The sequence below is a fragment of the Bombus vancouverensis genome, chromosome 13 (genome assembly GCF_051014615.1).
Source record: "Bombus vancouverensis nearcticus chromosome 13, iyBomVanc1_principal, whole genome shotgun sequence".
In the NCBI taxonomy this organism is placed as follows: domain Eukaryota; kingdom Metazoa; phylum Arthropoda; class Insecta; order Hymenoptera; family Apidae; genus Bombus; species Bombus vancouverensis.
This window is the reverse complement of record NC_134923.1, coordinates 5,814,991-5,842,231: the sequence shown is the minus strand read 5'-3', so window position 1 is coordinate 5,842,231 and position 27,241 is coordinate 5,814,991. Positions and strand designations below refer to the sequence as shown.

General features: G+C 30.3%; 5 protein-coding genes across 8 annotated transcripts in view; 1 reads left to right on the top strand and 4 right to left on the bottom strand.

Moving 5' to 3' along the window:
- Window positions 1–688: 688 nt before the first annotated feature.
- LOC117161230 (Nucleolar protein 14 homolog l(3)07882) lies at window positions 689–4,142 on the bottom strand. The gene is made up of 5 exons (XM_033342616.2): window positions 2,259–4,142; window positions 2,056–2,185; window positions 1,808–1,972; window positions 1,205–1,713; window positions 689–1,120 (listed from the first exon to the last, which is right to left on the bottom strand). Exons 1-5 carry the CDS (start codon window positions 3,857–3,859, stop codon window positions 874–876), a joined length of 2,652 nt encoding a protein of 883 aa, XP_033198507.1. The 5' UTR covers window positions 3,860–4,142; the 3' UTR covers window positions 689–873.
- Window positions 4,143–4,291: 149 nt separating this feature from the next.
- mRpL45 (mitochondrial ribosomal protein L45) lies at window positions 4,292–6,569 on the top strand. Of its 2 annotated transcripts, none has more exons than XM_033342725.2 (7): window positions 4,292–4,431; window positions 4,808–5,048; window positions 5,147–5,467; window positions 5,583–5,734; window positions 5,849–5,897; window positions 5,980–6,129; window positions 6,213–6,569. In XM_033342725.2, exons 2-7 carry the CDS (start codon window positions 4,998–5,000, stop codon window positions 6,504–6,506), a joined length of 1,017 nt encoding a protein of 338 aa, XP_033198616.1. In that variant the 5' UTR covers window positions 4,292–4,431; window positions 4,808–4,997; the 3' UTR covers window positions 6,507–6,569. The 2 variants fall into 2 exon arrangements, with proteins under 2 accessions (XP_033198616.1, XP_076479800.1); XM_076623685.1 differs by having other exon boundaries at window positions 4,347–4,496.
- A 100-nt stretch (window positions 6,570–6,669) lies between these two features.
- On the bottom strand, window positions 6,670–10,579 carry LOC117161350 (putative glutamate receptor). The gene is made up of 7 exons (XM_033342801.2): window positions 10,317–10,579; window positions 9,683–9,777; window positions 9,428–9,604; window positions 8,590–8,807; window positions 7,899–8,116; window positions 7,019–7,269; window positions 6,670–6,889 (listed from the first exon to the last, which is right to left on the bottom strand). The coding sequence occupies exons 1-7, from the start codon at window positions 10,527–10,529 to the stop codon at window positions 6,670–6,672; spliced, it is 1,392 nt and encodes a 463-aa protein (XP_033198692.1). The 5' UTR covers window positions 10,530–10,579.
- Window positions 10,580–12,582: 2,003 nt separating this feature from the next.
- On the bottom strand, window positions 12,583–16,730 carry LOC117162774 (glutamate receptor ionotropic, kainate glr-3-like). The gene is made up of 7 exons (XM_076623944.1): window positions 16,572–16,730; window positions 16,383–16,477; window positions 15,207–15,380; window positions 14,404–14,642; window positions 13,927–14,144; window positions 13,462–13,715; window positions 12,583–12,857 (listed from the first exon to the last, which is right to left on the bottom strand). The coding sequence occupies exons 1-7, from the start codon at window positions 16,728–16,730 to the stop codon at window positions 12,644–12,646; spliced, it is 1,353 nt and encodes a 450-aa protein (XP_076480059.1). The 3' UTR covers window positions 12,583–12,643.
- A 686-nt stretch (window positions 16,731–17,416) lies between these two features.
- Ror (tyrosine-protein kinase transmembrane receptor Ror) overlaps window positions 17,417–27,241 on the bottom strand; it is a 353,434-nt gene continuing 343,609 nt past the window's right edge. Inside the window, exons 5-15 of one of the 3 annotated variants that reach the window (XM_033339516.2) lie at window positions 23,813–23,903; window positions 22,582–22,801; window positions 22,379–22,503; window positions 21,763–22,310; window positions 21,440–21,679; window positions 21,218–21,351; window positions 20,896–21,112; window positions 20,474–20,815; window positions 20,132–20,400; window positions 19,884–20,056; window positions 19,618–19,783 (exon numbers count right to left, since the gene is read on the bottom strand). In XM_033339516.2, coding sequence (XP_033195407.1) covers window positions 19,744–19,783; window positions 19,884–20,056; window positions 20,132–20,400; window positions 20,474–20,815; window positions 20,896–21,112; window positions 21,218–21,351; window positions 21,440–21,679; window positions 21,763–22,310; window positions 22,379–22,503; window positions 22,582–22,801; window positions 23,813–23,903 — 2,399 coding nt within the window. In that variant the 3' untranslated portion in view covers window positions 19,618–19,743. Of the gene's footprint in view, window positions 20,057–20,131; window positions 20,401–20,473; window positions 20,816–20,895; window positions 21,113–21,217; window positions 21,352–21,439; window positions 21,680–21,762; window positions 22,311–22,378; window positions 22,504–22,581; window positions 22,802–23,270; window positions 23,566–23,812; window positions 23,904–27,241 lie in introns of those variants that run through there. The other 2 variants (XM_033339507.2, XM_033339524.2) reach the window with 2 other exon arrangements.

Genomic DNA, 27,241 nt, shown 5'->3' with positions numbered 1-27,241 from the left:
GCAAATGGTGTCAGATAGGGTACTGTAATAATAATAAAACCACCACCATTTGCAATCTTCGTAAAAAATATGTATGCGGAAAATGCACGCAGAAGAAACTTTACGTTTGTAAGAAATGTGACGAATGATAACTTTTGTATCTAATACTTTAAGTTATATTTGTATTTTATTTATTATACTACGCTTATTACGCTTATTATTATATTATTATATTATACTTCTATTATATATTATATTTACCAATGGAAATTTATCTTAATATTCTTGTTACCAAAGATTTTGGTACTAAATATTCTTCATTATTGTACGTATTGTTATTATTATAGTTGTTATTATATATTTTTTAAGATCTCAGAACATGGAGTTCCTTTTGTAAGATAATAATAAATAAATAAATATAAAAATATTCTACTATTACGTATTTTTTAAAGACTAGTCATTTTGACTGGTTTTAGTAGAGATAGCTACGTCTTAACTGTCGGTAGTTCTAGTGTTAAACGCGTTTAAATTCTATTTTCTTGAAAATTAAGCGGAAAAACTGATTGTCAAATTTTATATCACACTTTTTATTTATTTTCTCGGGCGAGAGAATTTTATTTTGTGTTTCCTGTTAATTTTTTTCCATAAAGAATTACCTCCGTATCATACAATTACAGTATTGTTTTGACAAACGAAATAGATTAAAAGATTTTCTTATGAAAATGCTTATTTACATTTATTACAATTAATGAAATTATAATCTTAATATAATATATAATAATCTTAAAAAAAAACGCTAATATAGCGATTTGCACAAAATCATTCAAAATATCAATATTGTCTAAGAAAGATAATATATACAGACTCCAGAATGTGCGGTTTATTCTATTACTATTATTTCTTCCGTTTGAATTTCTTTAATTCACTCTGTTGCATTGAAGCTTCGCCGAAGATTTCTTTCACCTTGCGTTTACGTTCTTCATCGCTCTTAATCTGTTGTTTTATTTGTAGCTTCGTTAAGAAAGCTCTGTCTCTTCGTATTTCACGCATAGCACCTTTCATTTCTTTTTTATACTTGTGCAACAATTTTTCTCTTTCAGCTTTCTCCTTGGACATAGTCTTATGTTTCTTACCGTCATATCTGTAAAGAATATACGAAACTTAATAACATTTTTGAATTTATAAAACGACGTGATTTGAAATTACAAATTCAATTTTTACATACACTGCTTCAATTCGTGGCTCGTATAATCTTAATGGTTTTGGTTTCTTCTTTTCAACCATAATGTATTCTAATTTTTTATTCTTTAGTTTTTCCAAATCTTTTCGTAATTGCATAATATGTTTTCTCATGTTTGGTGGATATTTGTCAAAAGAATTCGATTTAAGTAATTTTAAAATTGGTTCAAATATCGAATACACAGCTTCCAGTTCTTCCAAATGGTTTTTAAATTCACGCAATAAATTTACAGCTATTAATAAGGCTCTCATTCTGAAATCATCATCTATGGGGCCATCTATCAGATCGGACGCTTTCATATAAATACTACTTGGATTAATATCAAACTTAGCATGATCTTCATCAAGTATTAATAAATTTCTCGAGTTTCCGTTTGTTTTAAAGGGCGGTATTATTTTTATTCCTTGTATTAAATGTGTAGGCGTGGATACGTAAATTATTCCGCGCAAGAAATTTAACACAGATGGAGCAAATCGTTTACTTAATACTGTATACTGTGAATGTGAATGAAATATTATTAATATAGGGTATTGCATTTCCACATAATATGTTCGATTATAAAAATATAACACCAGTAGTAACGATTACCTCTAATATAAGAGTACATATAAAAAGACCCTTTGAAATATCTATTTTATTTTTAATACGACATCTAAATAGTATTTCAGACATAAATATTGCACAGGGAGTAATTACAGGATGTCTGAAATCGGATGTTGGAAATAACAAAGAAACCAATTTAAAGAAAATAAGCTGAAAAAAAAGATATTTATAATTATATTTATAATTAATACTGTCGAAAATATATTTTTAATATAATTATATGTTAAACATACTGTATCTAGGTCAGGGTGTCTTTTCTTATTTTTCTCAAACTCATTGTGCTTTTCTTTGATTATTGCTTGTATAACAGATTTGGCATTCTGTGGATTTAGATGAGCAAGATCGTATAAAAAAGGAGATAATCTGAAATAAGTATGTGTAATATAATATAGATATAATACAAGTAACTAAATTTTATTAAAAAGTTATATATTACCTATCCATAATTTGGAAACCTTTAACTATACTTTCAACATCATTTCCTATAACATGATCATTTACATGTTGTAATAAAAACAAAAATAAATTTGATAACTTTTCTTTATTTGTATTATTCAGTGACCAATGATTACACTTAATTATACGATCTACGATAATTGACTGGTAATCAGCATTATAATTTTGCAAATATTCTTGTAACTCTTCAAAACTTTCTGGCACTTTATAAGTGTAAGGTAATTCCTTCCTTGCACTTTCCATATTTTTCATTTTTAAAAGATCATCTCTAATTTCTTGCTCTCTAGTTTCACTATCCAACTTCAGAACACTAGTTTTTGATTTCCCTTTTGAACCAATTATCATATTGCTTTTGTTTAACTCTTTTTCTTCTTCGCTAGAAGATTCTGACTCTTTCAAATCCGATAAGTTATCTTCTTCAGAACTTTCAGATTCTGAGATTTCATCGTTAGAACTTTCAGCTAATTCCCTTTTGACAGAATTCTTTTCCTCTATTTTCCTTTCTTTCTTAATAAGGTCATTCATTGCAGTAGTATTTAATTGTTTATCTCCCTGAATATTTATATTCTCTTCATTATTTAAACCTCTTTGTACATCTTCAATTAAATTTTCTCCATCATCATCTGCTGGGATTTGGTCATTTATAGTTTCTAGCATAAAACCATCATCAAGATCATCTGCAGATTTGTGTTTAATCTCATTACTTGTATTATTTACAAGTCCTTTCATTCTTGCCAACCGGTCTGCTTCTAAAGCTTCCAGTTTCTCCTTTTCCTCTTTTACAATCTCTTCTTCAGACTTTAATCTATCTGATGGTGTACCTTTAGCCTCAAATTTCAACTTACGTACTGCAATATCGTAATCATCAGCCTTTGTCTCTGTAGTTTCTTCTTTAACTTTCTTATTAGTTGCTGAAACAATTGGAAGGAGATCCCTCCACTCAGAATCAAGTTTTTCTGTTAAATCTATAGTTTGTTCACGTATTTTCTGTTTCTCAGCTTTGCGTTTTTTTGATTCAGCTATAAGCTCATCTATAAGATCTTTCCTAGACTTTTCAGATCCTGATTTGGACAAAATACCACCACCAAAGTGAGCTTCACCAACAAACTTATTATCCAGTTTACCATTTCTACTCTCATCATCGCTATATTCATCATCACTTTTTGGGTCATCAAATTTTTCAATTTCCTCTAAAGTCTGACCCTTATGTGTTAATACTTCATCATCATTCAAGTTATAAATATTCTTTTTTTTATGAGCTCTCATACGTTCTACTGCAAATCTAGCCAAAGCTTTATCTTCTTCGTTCAAGGATAAATTCTTTTCACCTATACGCCTGTCTAAAAATAAATTATCTTTATTTTTTAATTTGTACTCTTGAAGAAGCGTTTCTTTTCGCTTCTTAATTGCTTTTGCACGTGATACACCTGGGAGACCTTCATCCGTCTTGCTCTTTCTACCTAATACATTTTGTTTGTTCTTATTTACGTGCACTTCAAATGGGTTCAAAGATTTCTTCTTTTGTTGATTACGTATTTGTTGGGAAACTTCCGATAATGATTTCTTCTTTGCTTTAACCATTTTTATTTCTTGCTTTCAACGTATGTATTTTCAAAATATCTTAATTTAATTTTAAGAAACTTTAATTTATATGATAATTATCATTTTGTAATAATTTATATTATTCCGAAATATATATGGATCATAATTAACATCGTTCTTTAAATAAAGCGTATTTCTTTAAATATTATAATCATACACATTTATAAATATAAAGTACAATTTTGAATTCATAACCTATCTTATTCAAAGAAAGATATATTAAATTATTCAGCGATTATAAAGCTTTAAAATCAGAATACAGTGTATTCGTGGTATTGCAAATTAAAATAAGGCGTCGTTGTTCAATAACAATGTTGTGAAAGATTTTGTTCGATACGTTTCTCTTTAAAACTAAACATATTACCGCTCCTCACGTGTATATGTATACTTTAGTTTGCAATTATCAGGAAACGGAAATCAAGACATCATTCTCACGGAGTTGTCAAGATCTTTCGAGTCATAGAAACACGTATATAAAATTTTATTAATCACATTACGTTTCAAATCAATGTAAAAGTAATATCATAATGATAGAGTGAAGAAGAAAATAGGTAAAAATGCCAATAATTCGGCAAAAATATTAATATATCTATATATACCTATTTGCATTTATTTTGTAAGTAGTAGGTGAATATTTTAAATAGATATTGAATAAAGATATATTAAATGCTATATGTATTTAATGATTATACCATACTTTATTTGTAAATTTCATATTTAAGAAATAATTTCCCGTAACTTATCTTTTATTATATAACTCATATTTTTATTTTATATTATTTTGAATTTTCGAAAAGCAGCAACTAATAGAATTTGTTAATTATAACGTCATCATTTGATAACGCTTTCTCAATTATATAATACATATATTTTTATTGTTTAAACAATATAAGATTATAAACTAGTTATAATTATATACTTTTTCAGTTAACGGAAGTATCTTAATGTAAATATATTCGTATGTTACTAAATAGTGTATTTCACTAATTTGTTTTGATTAGTCTTAACGTAACCTAAACATAGTATTCGATGGAAGCGTAACAAGTGATTAAATAAATTTCATTTGAAAAATATAAGTTTAAGTAACTTAACAACGCCTTCAGACACATTTATAAAGATGATACAAAGATACAGAAATGCAATATGCATTTTTGGGAAGTATATGCAGGTAATTTCAAACTTTATCAATGATATAATTTTATCAATTTAAAATGTCAGTTTTTTATAATGATTGTTTAACTGTAAACATATTTTACTGGTTTTTAGAATAATTTACCAGTAATGTTAGGTCCTATTAATTATCCAGTTCCTAACGACAGTTCTCAACAAGTCAGAAATATAAAGAAACATTTTAATCCAAAGTATCGCAAAGAAAGGGGAAAGAAAGTCATTAAAATAAAATTACCTACATTTGATGATGATGATGATGAAAATAACAGTAAGGTAAGAACAAAGTTGAAAGAAGCTGGAATTCTACCACAAAGAAATTGGTCTGAAAGACCAGTTTTTATTAGCTCTACACCTGCAATATTTGATAGTTACGTTGCTCCAGAAGGTGATGGAAAATTTTCTCCGATTAACCGTACGGTATGTAATACATTTATTTATAGCATAATATAATTAATAAAGATTGAATTAGAAATAGAAATAGAAGATTGAATTGACAATATATTCAAAATACTTTCATTCAATACTTGTTTAGGGTGCGAAACAAAAGTTTGAATTTATAGAAAAGAAGAGTAAATCTTTTATGGCCCTTAGGAAGATTAAGACATATGAGGATAACTATTCATCTGATACATTTAGAGAAAACCTATTAAATGTTTATAAAAAAGCACATGAAGCTTTATGTCGGTAAGAAATGTTTATTGAAATTTATTTGGAATACATTACTTCAAAACTGATCACACATCATATATTTATGCTAATGATAGTTTAGATTAAGTTATAAATTTATTGTATTTACAGTAAAGATCAAGATGAAATACTACAATATGTTACAGAAACTGCATATCCTGTATGTCTCGATATATTTAAATTTAATGTTGTTTTCTTCATACAATAGTGTGAATATACTGATAGATATCATTTCATTTTAGTTAATGATACATAATGTAGCCAACAAAACAATTGTTTGGAAATTTTTGGAATCTCTGGAGCCAGCACGTATCGTACATGCTAGAGTAACAAGTCTGATTTCAAGGAGCAATTTATTTGCACAAGTCACTATTCGTTTTCATACTCAACAGGTTTAACAGCAAATCTTAATATTGTATATATCTATGGGATATTTATAATATTTAGATTATTATATGAAAAATTAATCTTTTAGCTTCTCTGCATTTATGACCGATTTGGACGATTGTTATTAGGTAGTGAGACAGTGAAGAAAGATGTTTTGGATTATATAGTATTTGAGAAACATATATCTAATGTATATGGTACTTGGCGAATACACGGAAAAATTATACCAAATTGGCTAACACCGAACGAAATATCGGCAACTACTTACATCTTGCCAAAGAAAAAGGAAGAACCCTCATCATCTGATAGCGCTGTTGAATCGGTTGCTCAAGCGGTACCGCCAGAAACTTTAGATGAACAGCATACTGATGCAAAACCATAATAATTGTATTTCATGTACAAATTGCAGTTATTAATTGGTGAATAAAATACTTTTAAAAGAAAATATTGTTTGATGCAAATATGAAGATTACAAACTTTTCAATAATATGTCTCTAAATTTTTATTAATTTTTACATTTTTTTACAATAATTTTCACAATTTTCTTAGGATATTTTCTTAATTTTGCAGTAAAATATTATATTTTCAAACAAAAGAATTATGAATGATATTAGAAGCCCACCGATGAATATCATTAATGTTAAATACACTTGTTCTAAGATAATTGGTTCTGTCACATTTAGTGACTCTTTTTCAACGTTCTTTGACTCTATCCAGCGATGTTTCAGTAGTTTGATAAAGCCAACTTCATATAATTTCAACATTCTATATAGTAAAAATATTCAAATTATTCAATAGTCAAATTATTCTATTTCTTTGTGAACCAAATAAACTTGTACAATATTATAAAGAACATACATATATAAATATTAATATAAAAGTTAAAATATTTACCCGATATCAATAGACCTTCTATGTGTAAAAGTCTTCGAAATTCCGGGAACTATCCATGAATAAAATAAAGGAATTCCTACGGGATTCAATCGACAGAAGTACATTCCTCTAGCTTTTTTTAAATCTTCACTTTCGAATATTGTGTATGGATTATTGGATGTACATATTTTTGTATACATCTCCTCAATTGTATTCATAACAATATATCGTTTCATGTCAAGAACTTTTTTGTATATAGGCGTTGTTCCTCGCTAAACTCGAGTAATAAAATAATCATATTTAAATAAAACTGCTAAGAATAATCTACATCTTTACATTACATTTTATATTGTAATTACAATTTCTAATATAGAAACTCGATTCATGAGTTGTTTATGGTATTTTTATGATATATGGTTCTCAAAATTTGCATGAAATCATGTCTAAATAAGACACCTGATACCTGAAGATATTTAATATATACTCACTTATTTTCTTATTTTCCTACATTTCTGATGATTTATAGTGGTTGGAATTGAGAGACTTATAACAAAAACGGCCCTTGTTATATTTTTCAGCTTCTCAAATAATTATACATCCTGTATAATGGTCAGAAACTTATGAATGACTTACGCCTTGATTTATTCAATAAAAATTAAACGATTTTATATAAATAATCCTTGTCATAGTTGCACAACTCAATGACTTAAATAGAGTTCTACTGTGATCTAATTACAGATAACTTACAGTAATTATATAATACGATAAATATTTTGTTTAAAAGAACTAAAACCTATTGGCCAGAAATTCGTATTCTTTCGTTTTCCTAGAAGAAAACAAACATGGGCAAGGATCGTTTTTGTTATGAGCTCTTGACTCAGGAAAAATTATGTTTTCGTACCTCGATAATAATATTTGGTATAGAACCATTTAAAGTTAAAATTTTGTACGAAGTATTATCCAAAAGAGATTCTATGTCTTTGAAAGGAGGTGTGAAGGTAGTTTGCGTCATATAGCCTATTAAAAGGGCACTGAAAGCGGTTCTGATCAAACAAGAAAATAAACCCAACCATAATTCTATTATCCTTGAGCTTCTGGTCGAAGAAGATGGAAAGAAGCCTGTAAAAGATTAGAGCTTTTATTCGTAATAAATTAATTGCTTAGTAAAAAGCTGTAGTAATAAATGCAAAAAAGATTTAAGACGATAAAAAAGTGTTAAGTTAAAGCTTGTGTATTGATGAATTGTTTTCTATTCAATTTTTACACAGACACAACTGTACACAAGTGTACATTGATCTAGCTTTTAAAAAAGGACCTCAGTTTCGAAAGAGATAATTTTACTTTTCTTTACTTTCCTTTTTTTGCGTTTCTTTCGGTTTGGTATTGTGATAATGTAAATTATTATTAATTACAGCTGTTAATAGTTATTGCTATGTTAATAACGCGTATTGTACAGTATAGGTAGTAATAACAATCGTGCCTTGTGTAAATAAAAGTTTGTAATCACAAAAAGATTTTCGTAAAGAAGAATTTTAAGCAGATTAAGTTTGTATTTCATGTGCCATAACTTGCGCTAATGTATTTTTTCTTACTTTGTCCACAGATCATGCCAAAGTTATAGAAAAAATGATCGTTCAAGCCAGTCTGCAACTTCTTAAGCATGATTTTCGTCTCGACCTTGTGAGAAAGATAGCTGCACATGCTCAATAAAAGGTATGTTATCAGAACTGCTTGCCAAACTCTTTTGGAGAATAATTTCACCATCCAAGTAGGTACGTGTCTTACTTCTCGTTCAATATATAGCCGATATCTGTAAGTAAATTATGATACTCTACATATTTGAAGATTATACGGAAAAAGCATGATATTTATTGATTTTCTGGTTTTAAGTTTTAATATCATTTGATGGTTAACAGAATATTTCTACCTATTAATGGCTAACATTACGTTAATGTATCATTTCATTATTCTTTTTTATACTATTTTTCTTATACCCTTTTTATGTCTATTGCTTTTCTTTAATGGGTGATATTACGATTATATATATTATGTTTAAAAATAAGTGAAAAATCCAAGAAACTTCGTATAAGACCAGAATAGCTGATATTGTGACAATCAATATTCTAAAAACATTGAAAAATATATAGGTAGCGAGAGCATATGCATAATCGCTGAATTAATTTTAAAATTACTTTCCTATAAAAGACAGACGGCGTGGCTTATTTATTATCTTTTTAATGAGATGATACTTTATGATTCTTCGATGCTTATTCAAAATAGTAAAATGAATTTATTTGCAATGAATTGCTGCTAATGGATAAAAAAGATTGAGAGTAAAGTTTATATCTATACAATTTGTTTTTATAATTTATGTTTATAATATCCATAATTACCATCAACATCATTCTTTTTACTATAAAATACTCTTACTCGGCTTTCCATAAAGGCATCGTCATCTGGGTAATAGTCAATCTCTTGGAATGAGCTTCCATCCTCGATATTACATCTGTTTCATTATCTGCAATATACTTTAATAAACCAGTTCTAAATATGCCATCAGGATCTGACGCTCCTGTACTCTTCTCGTTCGTCAGAATCGGTTTTATTCTAAAAAGTTTGAATTAAAAAATAATAAATAATCTTATTAATAAATAAGAGAAATAGAGAGAGAGAGTTTAGCATTACGTGAAATTTAAATATTCGGACAAAATATTCCAGATCTCGCCTATAATTCCGGTGATTCGTGTTCCATTACCTATGCTATTGATAAGGTTCTTTTCCTAAAGAAACATCATAAGATATGGTATAAATGATAGTAATTCGAATAATGATCGACTCTGTGGTTGAACAAGTTCAACATTTTATGAGTTCTTAACAGAAATTCTTCATTCATTTAAAGACATCCTTAAATAGGAGCGCAAACATCAAAATAAAATTTCTGTAATAAAATTAACATAATAAAATATATATTATATAATATTATGTTAATATATAATATAAAAATATAAATATGTATGAAAATGTTATTTTGACGTTTGGTATAAATTTGGTATAAATTATGCTTCAACAGGTATAATAGAATTGAATTAAAATAAAATTTATAATGATCCTGTTATCGTATAATTCTGTATAATTTGTTAAGAGAATTCAGTGAAATGACAATGCCTTTCTGATCTCCATGATTCGATTGTTGTTTGTAATCTTCCAGCAGAAATTTATATAAAATGAGTCAGAAGGCAAAGAGCAGCTTCAACTTTACAATTATAATTATTATCAGCTTTATAATACTCCTTCAGAAAATGGAAAACATTATTTTTACCTCGTAATAAGAGAACCTAACGATTCTTCCTTGGAAATCGTATATTTCCTCTCCTCGACTTTGGCTCAGCAGTTCGTTGTTTACAGCTGCGAAAGCTGGGATACTGAAAATCGGTACAAAATCCTGTAGTTTCTTGTCCCATATCACACCGTTCACTGATCGAACAGGTCTAAGTAATTCGTGAATCATCACGAGTAGTAGTATCTTTCTCATGAAGAAAATGTTTCTTGGACTGTTTTGCTCGAAGAACGACAATGGTAAGGTTTGCTCTTGCTTTAACGACGTTTGCTTCAACCACAATCGTTAGCAGGAAGTTTCATTATACATATTGACGTTGCTCGATATTTTCGTTTTAATGCGATATGATTATCTTCTTAATCGATCAAATCATTTATTTTCTGTTCTTTCATTTGGTGGCTAGTCGTAAGGTCGATTTTAATCAATTTAATCATTTTAAAAAGTTCTCTCTGTCGTCTTTTGTTCTATCTATTCTGCTTTTCGATTCTTGTTCTAGCTATTCTGCTAATTCATTTAGACTACAAGATGTACAAGAAATCATTTAGAATACTATTTCGAGATATTTGAGATTTATCGTTAGATAATTGAAACTATCTTTCATTTATATAGCTGGCTATATAATCAAGTTGATATCGTATAAATTTCATTTTTAATATTAGAATAGAGTAAGAAGGAAAAAATAACAGAGCTATAGAAAAATAATTTTGACGCATTTTTCTTTCCAGAAAAATCGAATTTCTCCATAACATTACACACATTAGAAGATATTATATCGTAATTGTGCTGTGACACGTGAAGTAATTATATATGCAATATTTTATTGAAAGTTTTAATTGGATATAAATAAAATAGATATAGGAGCTTGTTCATATCTATTGAATAGAAAGGAGATATGAAAAAATTTATAGTTTAAATGTAAAATTTTAATTTTACGTAAATGAATCCTTCGCTTTCTGTAAATTAGCTATCTATAGATATTGTTCAATTCAATTGAATTTAGAATAAGGAAAAGTAAATGAAACTTTCGATTAAATGTTAAATTAAATTCGAAGGATAAACAAATTTTTTTACTAAATTTATTATTTATTTAATCTATATTTAATTTATTTAAATATAGATTAATAATTAATATATAATTTAATTTATATAAATTTATTATCGATTTAAAATATTCTATTCAATATTACGTAATATTACAGAAATTATTCTTTTACTTTTCCAGTCTTTCGATAGCTTATCTTCATTTTTCCATGCAAGTTTTCCCATTTGCTATACATGATTTTAAAGTTCTACAACAAATTTAAATAATCTTTCCAATAATCCACGTAATTACGCGTTATTATCTACGCTGTTAAGATTGAACATAACGATTAAAATTAATCGCGTGTCACATATCAAGCTGCCATTTTAATAAAAAGTTCCAGCTAATATTGCTAACGAAACGTCACGGTAAATTGCTCTAACATTTGCTTTGGTAAATGTTATCGTGTCTCACGATCTCGCGTTTCTGCAACACAGTCGATGCTAAACGCTAGCGATTTCATACTGATAAATCGTTGTAACATGAAAACATACCTACGATTTAGGTCAGTGATAGAAATGCATTTAGTAATGTAGATCGACTTTATAATACGAAATTTTATTCATTGCCAGGTCAATGGAAAAGAAATCGTATAAAATGGAACTTCTTTTCTGTTACTGAGATTTCCACTTGGAGTTTCTGCAATTTAGAACGAAACGCTACATATGGAGGTTAAGAGACAACTCAGACGGATGTATTTAGTGGTAACTTGAAAATTATAAATACGCCAAGTTGGTGGGTCACATTTAGGAATTAGATGTGCATGTGTAGATCTAGTGTAGCCAATATTAAGATTGTTCAATATTAGGTAAATATTCACAAAATTTCATTTTATTATCGAAAAAAGTCTACACAAAAGTAAGCAATTTCCCCAACACTATTTACATTTAATAAAGTGCGAAGGACCGAGACTTTCTTCTCAAGTAACCTAGACTTAACCGAAACTCATTTCTGATTAGCTTAAAATTAGTATGAAAATGCAAAATAATTTTTCTATAAACCTTTTTTGATGATCAGTCTTTAATAGACCTTTATACCTTTATACTACTCAGGATGATGATCATGACAACATATTAAAAAGCTATGAAAATCAGAAGTGGTTCCCTTTTTGTGAATATTTACTCAATATCGTTTGTTATTTATTTTAATTAGGAAAAAAGAAACGAAGGTGAAAAATGTTATATTATCGTATTTCATTTATTACCATTTATCATAGCTACAACAGTAATTACGTAAGCTCCTTTCTACAAAAGAATATTAGATTTTCTAATGAAAGTATTATGAGGGAAAGAACAATACCAATAAAAAGTATCTCAAAAATTAGATAAACTTGATTTATGTCGATTCTTTTGAAAGGACTCTTCGCTATATTATTTCTGCGATATTTCATCCAGCGATCTTTTAAGATATCTATTAGGCCAACTTCGTGTAATTTTATTATTCTGAAAACCATAATTCGATTAAGAAAAGTAAGAAAAATAGCATGAAAACGTGTCCCCTTTCAAACCATTCAACTTTGAACCGCGATATTTATCACTTGTATACGTATATTTCAACACTTATTACGAAACTTTTTGAATTTAAAAATCGAAAACTATTATCGTAATTATAATAGTGGAATTTGAAACGAGTTTGCATAGAAATTACATGACATTTATTGGAAACGTACACTTTGTAAAAAACTAGTATAGAAAATTAGTATTAGTAATGTAATACAATTCAATGATTTTGCGGACTTGTTAAATATTCGGGATTATTAATATAGTGAATGATCGACTGTTCATAAACTTTGGTGATTTTTGCTAAGCATTTGTTTTCCATAAATGTAATTTCTACGTATGTACAGTTTTAAATTCGTCTGACGTTTTATCAATACAGTCACCACGTTGTCGTGTCGTGTTACAGTGTTACAGTTAACGAATTTCTAGCATTATACGATTACTTTCGTAAGCCACTGTATAATATATTTTCATTTTCTAAATTTCGATATTCAAAATTAAACAATTTTTTAGAGGTAATTATCTAATTTGTCATAAGTATATTTACGACGTGTCGATGGAACGTTTGTACGGAAAATGTTTTGGTACACCAAATCCAATCCAAGTTTGAAAATAACTTTTTCCCACTGGTACGATCGGACAGAAATCTTTGCTTCTTGAATATGCTTCGTTTTCGTTCTCTAAAGTGGCGATTAATTTTTTGTCAAAACAAACTTCCTTGTATATGAAACTTAAATTTTTCTCAAAGAAGATACGTTCCGATAATTTGTAACTCTCGTACATTGGCAAATGAATGGCATTCTGAAAGTACATTGTCGAGTCAACATTAAATAACTGTATAGGGGACTAACTGTCGAAATTTATATCTTTGAAAACCACCTCTTTTTTCCTTTTTATTTCTTATTTAAAATACTTTTGAAAAGCACAGAAAATCTTTTAACAAACAGCATAACGAAATAAAAAAATTGGATTTATACAGAGCATTGTAGGAATTTGAAGTCTGCCCTGATACCTTCATGAGTTCGTAGATTGTAGATCCTTCGAAAATTAGAACGTTGTATTTCGATTGCTTCAACAACGTATCAAAATCGACAAACGGTGGTGTCATAGTCCGATTTGTCATTCGATAAATGAGACTAGAGCTGAAAACCAACAGCATCAACCAAGCGAATAAAAATTTCGATGTGGATAATATCTTGCTTTGATCGCAAAAACCTCGCGGAAGATATCCTGAAAATATTAAACAGAACGAAATTCTTCTAAAAAATAAAACTTGTGTTTTTAGCTATTTCATAGAACAATCAATCTACAATATTGAAAAACAAATTTAGAATAATTCTACTTTTATAATTGAACTCCAGTAAATTTTATTTCATTTAGAAATAGCGCGATAAATAGTTAGGATAGTAGCTAAAATAATAGAATTTATAGAAATTAATAAACTCTTGTCAAATTAAGAGAATAATAATAGAATAAGAAATAACGAAACCTTGACAGCACATTATAGAATATGTGTAAAAGATATGATCGGCGAAATTGAAGTATCCACTCCTTGACTTTGATTGTTTATTTCTTTTGCGATTTTTGCGTGATCCATATTGAAAAATGTAACCAGCGACAGCAAATATCAGGATTAGAAAGATGTGAGTGCACAGAGTTTCGCGTGTGAACATGCTCAACAGCCACTTGTTGTCGTATGCGTATTTTGGCCTTATATACAATCGGTACCTGTTTAACGTGTGCCAGTCAAATAAGTCGTAATAAATTATTTAACAAATGCTATCAAACTAATGTGACTAACGTAAATGATAAATATGATAAATTTAATCTTGAATTGCTATCACTGCATCATAGATGACCACATATCTACGTTGTCTATATAGCATTACAATTTTAAGTATGCATTAAAAATTGTAATTGATCTTTATTTATTTTTTTAAAGTCAAATAATTTAAAGAAATATCTATTCAGAGATTAACAGAATCGTTTAATGTAATTGTTGAAAATGACAACGTGAGTTCGTGCTCACCATCCATATGCAGATGCGCTAGTTACAATAAATAGTAACTAGAAAATAGTTCCAAATATAATCGATAGGTTTAGGATATTCTTTTGTTTTTATCCCTAGTCCATGTAAGAAAGTGCAATAAAGTTTTTCGGCTTAGAACGGTGTCCAAAGAATAAAATAATAACTATTGTGATAACTACCTCTAAATACAGAAATAACAACAGTAATTTTTAATAATAAAAATAATTTTCAACTAAAAATTTATTTAAAAAGAGATTTCCTACTTGGTATTCCAAACGGGTACCGTATAGTCGAATAGATTCGTGCGGAGAGCATAATATCCTGTTCGCAAAATCACTTGCGTTTCATTTCGATCGAGCAACCCCATCACACCGCTGTAGCTTCCGTTTTCCAAGTGTTCTCCGAAGTGATGTTCCCCGTATTTCACTGGTATCAACCTAATCCAATAACTCGATGCTTTTTACCTTAAATGCTCGTTTTAATATTTAAAAAATTTGTATTATCAATTTAAAAACCAAATCATCCAGCACTCATACAAAATGCTGTACTTAGGATATACTTGACACAAGATAATATAGATAATCATCAAATATACAAGAGTAATTAACTTTTCTAGCAATATTATACTAACTTTTTATGGTTTGTGTTTCGATAATTAAAATGTTTAAAAATTTTCTATTAATACTTATTTGTGGAAATTCCCGAATAATGTTGTAGATGTATAACTTTGAGAAAGTAGGGTAGAATGGAATATTCAATTTTGCATTTTGTTAATAGAGAATCGGATGTTTTAATTGAACCTTAGATTATAAGAAAATAAGACTTTTTGTTAATTTAATTTAGTAGAGAGATTTCCCAGAAGTATTGAAATATTTCCTTGGCCATAGGATAAGGTAAAATGGAACGACCGCTTAAAGCCATGATAAAAGGTATAAAATTCGTATTTTTGTAAAAATTGCAAATGTAAATTCTATATGTATAATTAAATATGACATAATATTACAAACAACATTTAGTGCAGATAAACACTTGTAACTTAGTATAAGCATTATAATAGACGTTGCGTTTTACTCTATATTAGTGAATTCTATTTTGCCCTGCATGAAATAATTTAAGAAACATTTAATACTTATACTTCAGTGTGAAATAAAAATATTGAGGAAATATCAGAAAACCTGAACATGCTTAAATAAAAACCCGATGACACTAATAATCTTTCTTGTTATTATTATACAAATATTCATATTAGCAAGACATTTGATCAGTTTTGTAAGTCACTAAATATTCTGACTGAAACAATGAATAGTTGAATTTTTAATTTAAACACAATCTCAAGTTACCTTTTCTATGTCTACCAGTTTTTAGAAATTGTTAACAAAACTTCTGAAATCTTCCTTCTTAACGTAAAAAATAATTTATACGTGATATGAAAAACGTACGTGAAGTTGAGATGACATGCGAGCAGGTTCCATATATCGCCGCAGATTCCAGTCACCTTCGTGTCGTTCTCATAAAACATAACTAAGTCCTGTTCCTAAAGTATAACGATGAAGTATTCTTTGAGTCTCGCGGAACAACGCCTCGAATTTACGGGCAATTCATATGCTTATAAGGGATCTGTTTAAAACCTCGTAGTAAGAAGCTCTCAAAACTTTTCCATTGATATCTTTCATATGTAAATCTTGCCTCGTGGAAATCGTTTGTCTTCGGAAATCGCGGAATCTTGAATCATTGTACAGTTGAACGAAATCTTGTTGGTTCCTGTCCCAAATTATACTTTTCTCCATTTGACATTTTACACGGCAATAACGAAGAATTATTATGAACAGGGTTACAAGCATCTTTGATGCGTTTGCTTTTGCGACGCACATCGTGAATATCCGTTAACTCGTTAGTTTCCGGTATGTACTGCGATTGTCCATCAGCGAAATATTACTGTTATAACGTAGAAGGGGGACCTTTTTACATTATGATCTTTTTACTAAGATAACGCGTGGAGAAGATACACGTTAAAAAATAATGCTTTTACGAATATTGATTGATTTTGATTTCTATCTCTGAAATTTGCAATAATGGTCGTAATTTAAGTCAAGTCACCTGCAATTGTGTCACTGTAATTTCTTTTTGAATTCTTTTAAATATGTGGTCTTTTTTTAGATACAATAAAATACTTCGAAATTACTAATTTATCGATCTATGCTATAAAGTAATAGAAAATAATCTGAAAAATCATTATTTGCTATTTATTTTATTTAGAAATTTAGGATTTTCTGCCAAGTATTTGCGAATTGTGTAACTATTTCTGACAATTAAGTACGTTAATAATGCTCATTTTAGTAAATAATATAAGTCATTTATGGCTTATTGTTCTTCTTTTCCAAGCAAAAGACTTATTTCAAGTTAAGAGAAAAGAATTGAAATTGTTTAGGAAGGGGAAGTCAATAAATACGATACGTACATATTTTAACATTTATTCAGGGAACATGTTGCTGCGGATTGAAAATAGATCGGGATCGAGGTGTGACAAGAGGGAAAAATGAAGTGATATCGCTTTCATACAAAAACATGGATCGTATATATGTATATCGTACTTGATCGTGTGTATGTGTATATATATAGATATATATACATATATAAAGATCAAAGATTAAATATATAAAGATCTTACATTTATGATCCTTCTTCAAAACGATTGATATAAATTAACTTAAATCTAACGGATAACGAGCCCTCGATGCGGACGTCAGGATTACCATACAATTAATAATAATAATTAATAATGATACAAAGACCGATTCGTAGGCTCGCCATCTCTGAAAAAGAGTTCCGTTTTAACATAATACATTATTAAATCGTTACTCTAATCATCTCGTTTAAATCGATTTTAAACATTTGACAGCTTCATCTCGGCTGACGAAACATCCCCCTTTGACTCTCCTCTCCTAATAGAAAATTATAAAAAGTATAATACAATCTTGTTTAAACACTCTCACTCTAGACTTCCATAACCTACAATTCGCTTGCTTACGATTCTAACTGTATAATTCACGCTATATCGCAACGAACCAGGCGTTAATTCGTTTTATTATTATTCGAGTTTCACTAGAGACTAGTTTCGAACCGTTTATGAATACAGTTTGTAACGCCTGCTCCATATAATCGTAAGTTCTACGCTCTATACATGAATAATATGATCCTGTATAATTTACATGTTAATAATGTCGACAACTTTTCAATAATTTCTCGGAAATTTCTGAGCTTTTGTAAGTTCTTGCTATCAGTGCAATTATCAACATATTTGTCTCGAGTATCGTTTAACTGAATAGACTCTATAAAGAATATTAAATTCTGGCAGTAGTTAAGAGCACATGATCTTGCTTGGTTTCTTACGTGAAACGAGCGAACGATTTAAAATACAAGATTTTATGAAATGATGAAAAGAGTAAGAAAAACATTTTGCTCTATATAATAAAGATGCGCGATTGGTTGGTTGAGCATAATAATTGTTCGCCTTCAGATATGATTAGAATTGCTTTACGTTCTTAAACGAATCATCACCGATAGTTCACGAATTTTCACAGATAAAGTTACTTTTTTTAAAAATCTATTAAACGCACAATGAGATTGTGCTTTTCACGTAATCGACTTACTGCTACAACGTACAGCCAATAATTGATTATTGTGCCATTTCTGGAGATAGGTTTTCAGAATCGTATTAGATGGTGAATACCATCTGGCAGACACGCGATATTATATTTATATTACAATCTAGTAACAATAGATCAGTCGAGAAATTCACGGTTTCGCGTATGCAAAAATATAAATAAAACTAATAGTATAAAAAGTCTCACAGAACTTGCTTAACTTACAAAATTTTGTCGCATAAATAGTATCACTAACATTGTGACTATAATATAACGGAATATTAGATTCTCGTACACTTATACAAAATTAATGGCATAAGATGTTATTAGTAAATATGTTTGATTACGTATTAACGTGATTTTCAATACATTAAAAATGTTATAAAACTGAAGATGTAACTACGAAATAATACAAGGGAAACGCGACAATATTAAACGGTACAGCCTACATCCTATACTGCATATATTCATATTTATACGTATGTATATTCCGTTACGTTGTATGTATGTATAAAAAATTCGTTAAGGTTGTACACCATGTTTTTTTACGTGTTTATCGACAGTATAAAATATGTATATTCCAATTGAAGAAATAAATACGGAAACGTGGCAGTGATTAGGTATTGAAGAGAGAGTTACCTATCCTGTTTAACGAACGTTATCCGAAGCTTCGAAAATCGAATCGTACTTGCGAAACGAACGGTATAGATATATACCTTGTGTAACGATTACCATGAATACATACAAAAATTGTTCAAGTGAACAATCTTCGTTCGTGTTCACTTCGATACCCTAGTCTCGGTAGTGACCTTACTGGGGTCTGGTAACCTGACAACTAGTTGCGCTCCATTTTGCATTGGTCTGGTTCCATTAGGAGTGTTTATCTTGTTCATTGGCTGAGGTGCTGGAGGCAATACTTTCTTCGCTCCGCTTAATTTTGGTGAACAACACTGTTTATCATCGAAATCGTTCAAATTGATGTTTGTCGTCTGATTCGGAAAAATGGGAGCCTTCATGGGCGTGCCGTGTTCATTGAAGCCGCAATTTGACCTCTGTTCGACCGAATTCGCGTTCTGAAAGCTCGGCGGCAGCATCTTGATCCCATTGCTGTGGTCGTTCAGGTTACAGAACGGCTGCTCCGTGTTCCCTTTGAAGTTCATATCCTTTGGATCGCATTTGTATATTGGCGCTGATAGCTGCGTAGAATTGGTTTTATTCGTGCTTTTATGACTGCTTCCGGAATAGCTGGTGATAGATTCGTTACAGAAATCACTCAGGTAAGTTTGGTTTATGTACCAGTTGTGCAGGCGATGGTGAATCTCCGGGAACTGCGGTCTGCGGTTGGCTACCTCGTGCCAGCACTCTATCATTAGGCTGTAGATCATTGTCGGGCAATCCTCCGGGCATGGTAACAATTGCCGTGATCGAATCATGTCTATTACTTCTTGATTATTATACCCGTAATATGGCTGTAAATTAAACATGCAACATTTAAGTATAATTTTTTAATTCTATAGTGTTATTATTTAACATTATTTTATTACCTGTAAGCCATAACTATAAATTTCCCATAATACGACTCCAAAACTCCATACGTCGGATTCTGTCGTAAATTTTCCGTAAAGGATTGACTCTGGTGGCATCCATCGAACGGGCAATAAACTTTTGGATTGAACTCTATAGTAGTCGCTACTATATATATCACGAGATAAACCGAAATCGGAAATCTTTACAGTTAAATTGTCTCCAACTAGGCAGTTTCTCGCGGCCAAATCTCGATGAACATAGTGATGACTGGCTAAATATTCCATACCTAATATGATATCTTGATTTAGTAAATTGTATAGATATATGTAATAAAACTATAAATTCCAAATTAATCTAACCAGATGCGATTTGTAAAGCAATGTGTAAAAATTCTGGCTGCTCTAAAATTTTTCCGCTTCCATTGTTTAATGGGACGTCTGATCTTGGTGAATGGCAAATGAGAAACTCGTGTAAATCCCCTTGGGTCATGTACTCAAACAACATACACATTGGTTCCCCTTTCAATATTACGCCCAGTAGGCAAATAATGTTTGGATGCCTTAGGTCTGTCATCAGATCAACTTCCCGTTTGAAGTCGCTTTGTGTTTTTGGGCTTGCGTTCTCTTTTAACGTTTTCACTGCTACATAAATTGGCGGCTCACATTTATTGCCGGTTTGTAATTCCCCTTTGTATACCTTTCCTAGAAAACGTTCAGAAAATTATAGTTTATGTAAAGTGTGTATAAAAAGGAAATATAAAATTATTCTATTTCATGCATACCGAAAGCTCCTTCTCCAAGTTCTTGCAAAAGGACAACATTATTGGTAGTAAATTGTGGTACTCTATTATTGGACGTTCGACTACTACCGCTACTTAATGTTCCTGTTCCTGGAGTTGTATTACCAGGACCAGCTAAAAGAGAACTCATTTCCATAGGTTGCGTTGTACTTCGTCTTCCGTCGTATATATTTTTATCACATTGTATACCGGTCAGCATCTTTAAATAAAAAATAAAGTATTAATTTGTATTGTTATTCTTAGTAGAGAAACTTTTCATCCAGATTCATTTAAAATATAGTTTCCAAATTAGGTAAAATTCTACCTTATTTGATGGCAAATGATTCATTTGCCTTCTAGATTTTCTGCTTCTATAGCAGCAGCAGTAACAGACTAATATGACAACAAATCCTCCTGTTAGTACAAAACCAACGACTGCATAGATCCATAAGTTTTCAACTGCGGAGAAAAAAGTTATAATGTATTCAGTACTTTTATACTAATGAGTAATATGTCTTTGATTGTTTATTTAATTATCACAACTTACCACATTTAGGTATGTTGCAAAATTCTTTTTGCGGCTTACTATCGACATAAACGTAACACCACGGTTGTAATTCTTTATCGCCTGGATTACGGCAGTATGAATGCTTTCCAGCTAATTCGGGATAATCGGAAATCTGGAGATTGAATTCACCATGCGACCATTGCATACATGGTCTTCCACTAATGCTTGTCTTCACAATACCACGATAAGACTTTCCGCTTCCCCAGTAACAGTAGTCATCTACAAAAAGATGAAACAACGCTTTACAATACAATAATGTAGCTTTATTATTTAAGGAGTTGTTAAAGGAGTTTAATACGTACTTTCCTGTACATTGTTTCCTGAGGAAATTCCAAGACTTAAACAATCACGAGCCTCGGGGCTATCTTCCATTGGTAAATCAGAACAATCAACTAAAGGCACTTGATGTCCAATCAGTGGATGTCTTTTAGCAATTGCGTATTCTTTCTTACACAAATCATTTTCTAGCATTTCACATTCTTGCCGACAGATCCTGCGTAATTTACGATTGATCTCGTTTCTGCTAGATGACTGTGCTTCTCCATAGCTTTGATTTATTATCTTTTTGTTGGAAGCTTTCCCATCCTTATATGGATTGAATTCTGAGCCAGGACCTAATGTAGGACTACGTTTTCTGGGAATACCATGAACTCCTGTAATATCATCTGCATCATCCCCATCACCTGTGTCTCTTGACAAATCACCCTGATTCGAATTCAGAAAATGAAATAAACTTGCGCTAGCTTCAGAATTTTTAAGTTTAAGAATACTGGCAGGGTCACGACATATTGGGAATGCAGAGTAACATAATGATGGTTTTGCATAACCTTCGCAATTCGATGAGACCTCACTGAAACATAAACAAAAATTTATTTTGTTTTAGTATGATGAAATCACAATCATATACAATTCACTTACTTTGAGTATTTAATAACACCAAAAGCTTTCATTAGCTTATCATCAAGCAGCTCTTGGGTCATTGGATACGGAATATAAACAGATTGATTTCCTAAAAATTGTGCACATGTTTTCCCTACATACACCTAAAAGAATGAATTAAAACTTTAATACAGGATTTATAACTTAATGACCAATTTAAGACTTTACAATTGCTTACGTACCTCGCATTTTCCTTCATGATTGTCTTTTCTCCCAGGAGATAACTGCATATTGACGTTTCTAAGGCCGCCGATTGTATGAACGTCGATAGTACTAGATTGAGAACTAGTTGGTTGTGGACTTGGTGATAATATACTAAATGGATTTGTTGATGCCAAATGAGAGATGTGAGGAGTTGACATTCCAGTTCCTGAGAGATCTAATCCATCTCCAGGTCCAATGCTGTTAATAATACAAAACAAAAAAGCGTTTATTTCAATATATTCATTAAATAATATAGAAATTTATAGAGTAAATTTGGTAGGTTAAAAGTACAAAACGTTTTGCTTTATTATTTTAGAGAATGATATATTTCTATCATAATGGAAGCATATACAGATTCATTTGCTGTGCAAAGTAAAAATATCAATTTGTTATTTCATTGCGTGAACATTTTATGTCATGATTTTTAGAAAGATACATGATTATTTTCTCCAAAACATAACCTTCAAGCACAAAACAAACACTACTATTAACAGATAGAATGTCCTGATTCATGAAATAAAATGTTTTAAAATAAAAACAAAGTAACACAAATTTATATTTTCGGTTCTTTATTTAACGTATATCAGTTACATTCTTGTATGTTTACTGTCGTACAAAATTCGCGGCAGTTTTTATAACCTCACTGAAAAAAACAAACAATGATCACCTTGCTTCTGTAACATTTGTAACATTTTTGACACTATGTATGGCACGTACAAAAATACGAGTATTTTGTAACAATACTAGGTACAAGAGTAGCTTCATATTTATAAATTATCTTTAAAAATTTTAACAGAAAAATCTTATGTCATTTAACACCACACCCGGCGTCCATTTGTAAACTGACGCTAATCGCAGTTTTTGGGCGGTGAAATAAAGAATCACCACTTAAAAAAAAAAATAGTAGCTGTTTAAAGTAGATACGTGATAACAATTTATGATAACATAAGTTTGATACAATAACAATGATTATTTGACATTTTTCAAATTTAAAGTATTTAACTTAAAATTTCTCTTAAACATTAGAGATTTCTTTAAAAGTACATAAACGTTCTAAAATACCTTTTTTTTCGTATAATAGTCGATATCATTAATTATCAAATATAAATTTAAAAACAGTATCGTTTATCATTTATTAATCTAAAATGATATTTACTGAAAGGCATCATACTGTATAATAAATAAGTGTTACGTAAATTTAATATTTACCCTTCAATAAAATCGCCACCACCAATCATGTCCGGTGAAAATCTATCATCGTCCGATGTTTGACTAATGGCATGGTCGGGATGTACAGGAACTGTAAAATAAATTATTATTTAAATTAAAAACATATTTCCTATGAAACGCATTAATACACTTAAAAATTTAATTTATATCTCACGGAGTTTTATAAATATTTCATATAGTTTCATATTGTTCTCTAAATACTTTACAACATTTGATACGTTTATTAAATATTTTTATTCATTTATGTCACGTATATTATTTCTTTAGATAACAGTTTAAAAATTGTTCATATTTTATTACAATGCCTAAGCTGGTCAATTATTCTCTTCTCAAAATCGTATCAGTTCAAAATTGGCCTTCGAAACAATCTACCCTCTCAAACTGCATCCTTCTCTTTTTTCCTTCATAATGCATTTGTATAATTATTCATAATATTGTTCCCCATTTCCTAAATCTTTCAAAAAATTATATCACATACAGCGACGAGTAATTCTATATTATTTATTCAACAAAAATTATTTATTTCCAAAACAGTTCAATTCTTGTATTGATTCTACAGTTAGCTTTTAATTAGAGTAATTTTATGTTTCGGTAGAAACAGTTCATTATATATTTTTTCATCATTAATTCTTACGGTAAAGTCGTTTAATGATAATAAATAATAACATACTTGAAAGGTTCGAAAGTTATCTCTAAAAAACTTGAAAATTTAAAAATTGTACAGAAAAATCGCATCTGTGCTAATATCTTTGTTTATTATCGTACGTTTTTCTATCGTGACTCAAGGTCATCTTCTTTGAACACAATCAATCCTTCTCTCTTGTGTTTACGTGTGTGTCTTCTATACTTCATTTTTCTCTTCAACATTAATCCTGACCAGGAGCTTTGTTCCATATGACGCGCGGTTATGCCTACGGGTGGGGTGGTATAGACGTCAGCCCGATAAAAATATGATACCAGCGGACCAACTGAAATTTTTCTGGTGCAACGTTCAAGGTGTTCTTCTGTCGAAAGAAGGATGGACTGCTGTTCTCTTTGTATGTCTGGCACGTCGCGTGGTCCTTTTGAAAATCTCCGGGTTCGCGCGAGCCTGCATTTGCAGCTACGGTTTATTCATCCTCCTCCGCCAATGCTCGTGCCTTTGTACCGCTATAATTCTAAAAGAGTTGGGACACGATGAAAAGGGTGTACGCTGCACTCGCTAAAAATTTCCTGCCGTCGAATTTTTCGATCTCTCTGTCTCATTTTTTGCGTTTTTTTCCTTGTCCCTTTTCTCTCTTCTTTTTTTTCTTTTTTTTCACCCGGTGTGTACGGTTGTCTGTTTTATTTTTCCCATTGCTTTCCCTTTCTTTGTTCCTCTTTCTCCAAGGAAAAAGAGGAAAAGTAACGGTAGTTTCAACCTCGTCCTTGCATTTCGAGAAAAGGGATGAACTCTGTGATTCCTAGAGAAATTAAATGCGGCGTATGGTATAGTACCGTTGTTTCGCGTTGTAATTTCCTAGCTCCAGCTGTTCTTTCGTTTCCTTCTGTTTTCGGTCCCCTGTTTTTGCGTTTATGACTATAGAACGCTTTTTAAGTTACTTTCGTGATCATTAAGTTTTGTTGCAATTAAATTGTTGATATTTTAATTGGCACAAAATTGTTGCGTGTTTCCTCTTTGTTAATCCGCATTTAACGATAACTTATCCTCTCAAATTAATACGAAACAAACGAATAACAAAGTGAAAAATAGTCCCACACGATTATTATAAACGCCAATTTTCTTACCACATTAGAACGATCAGATAAGTTGGTTCTCAGTGAAAGATGTTTAAAGATGGAAATTTGCATTTTCACTGTTATAATTGTAATAATAAAATAATGTTATTCCAATAATATTTAAGCGCATGGTCAAGCAGAAAATGAACGATATACCGGATTAAGTTTCAAGAACGAGAGATCCATCGAAAAACTCTCTCCCATTACTACAGATGAACAGGAACTTCAGCTCCTTTCTTCTCTTTTCTTCTCTACAAGTACGATTAAATCGAACTCGTCTTGCTTTTATCGTGAAATCGATGATTTTGCTTAATGAGTAGCGTTCAAACAACGTCGCCGGAAAACTTTTCGAAATGTCCACAACAAGCTAGTGGAGAGAGGTCCTCCTGCCTCGTTCGAGGGTAGATTCAGATTTCCGATATTATTTACCTTGCACCAGCCCAGAGAACCTTGCGAACAAACACAGAGGGTGTCTCTCCCTCAGGACCGATTTACGTATAACAAACTACCAACGATTACCAAGCGAAATTACTTTTCGTACTCGGAAAGATTCTCGGTTCTGTTCATCGTTTAATGTGGCGAAATTTTGTGGTGTAATCGCGAGAATATATCGGGTTTCGACTGAAAATTGCTTCTATTCTATCGAATCGCATATATTATTTCCATATATACAGCGTGGTTGGTAATTGGTGGTACAAGCGGAAAGGGGGTGTTTCTACGCGAAAAAAGAAGTCGAAAATATAGAATAAAAATTTTTCGTTTGAGGCTTTCTTTTCGAGAAAATCGACTTTGAATTTTCGCTCGGTACGCGTGCACTTTATCACGTCTCGTTGTAACGGATCTCACTGTAGATCGTTGTCTGGATTGACGTTATTTTTTTAATTTTTAAAATTTTTAAATTTTTATTGTATATTTTTTACTTCTTTTTTCGCGTAGAATCACCCCGTTTCCGATTGTACCATCAGTTACCAACCAGCCTGTATAATCGAAATATTTAATAATATTTGAAATATTTATTCCATATTAATAGGTAAAGTATCATATTTATTAGTTACTTTATTATTTAATATTATATTCAAGAATTATAGAAGAAGTATTTACTTATTAAAAATGGTTGACTTTACCTTTGAAACGTATCATAGTAATGAATTACAGATTTTTCTGCAGTGTTTTATTATTTTCTTATAAGCGATATAAAGTGTCTTGTAGATCCATAATCTTTACGCTCTTTTCACTTTGGATTATCATCGTCGTGTAAAATAACGAGAGGATATAACGAATATTGTTCGAGAGAAGAGGCTATGTTGCTGACATTTCAACGTTCATTAAATTTTCATAAAATAGATATTAAACCATGTACTGTATTAACGACATGTCAAAATTAAAAATCATATAATTTCGATGTCGTGATTAACGTAGATATCAGGTGGTATTAAAACTTTCAAACAGGTTCATTTACATATTCATAAAATTCTCGTTCAATATTTAAATTCTGTTCATTATTTAAGAAGAGAAGACCGAAATGTTACACAATTTTATTTCAAAATGTTGCAACGAGAATATTATCGAATTATTTGAAGGTAATAATAAAATACGATATAAATGGAAAATAGACGTATTCAAATGTTCCTATTATTTAAGAAAATAAAA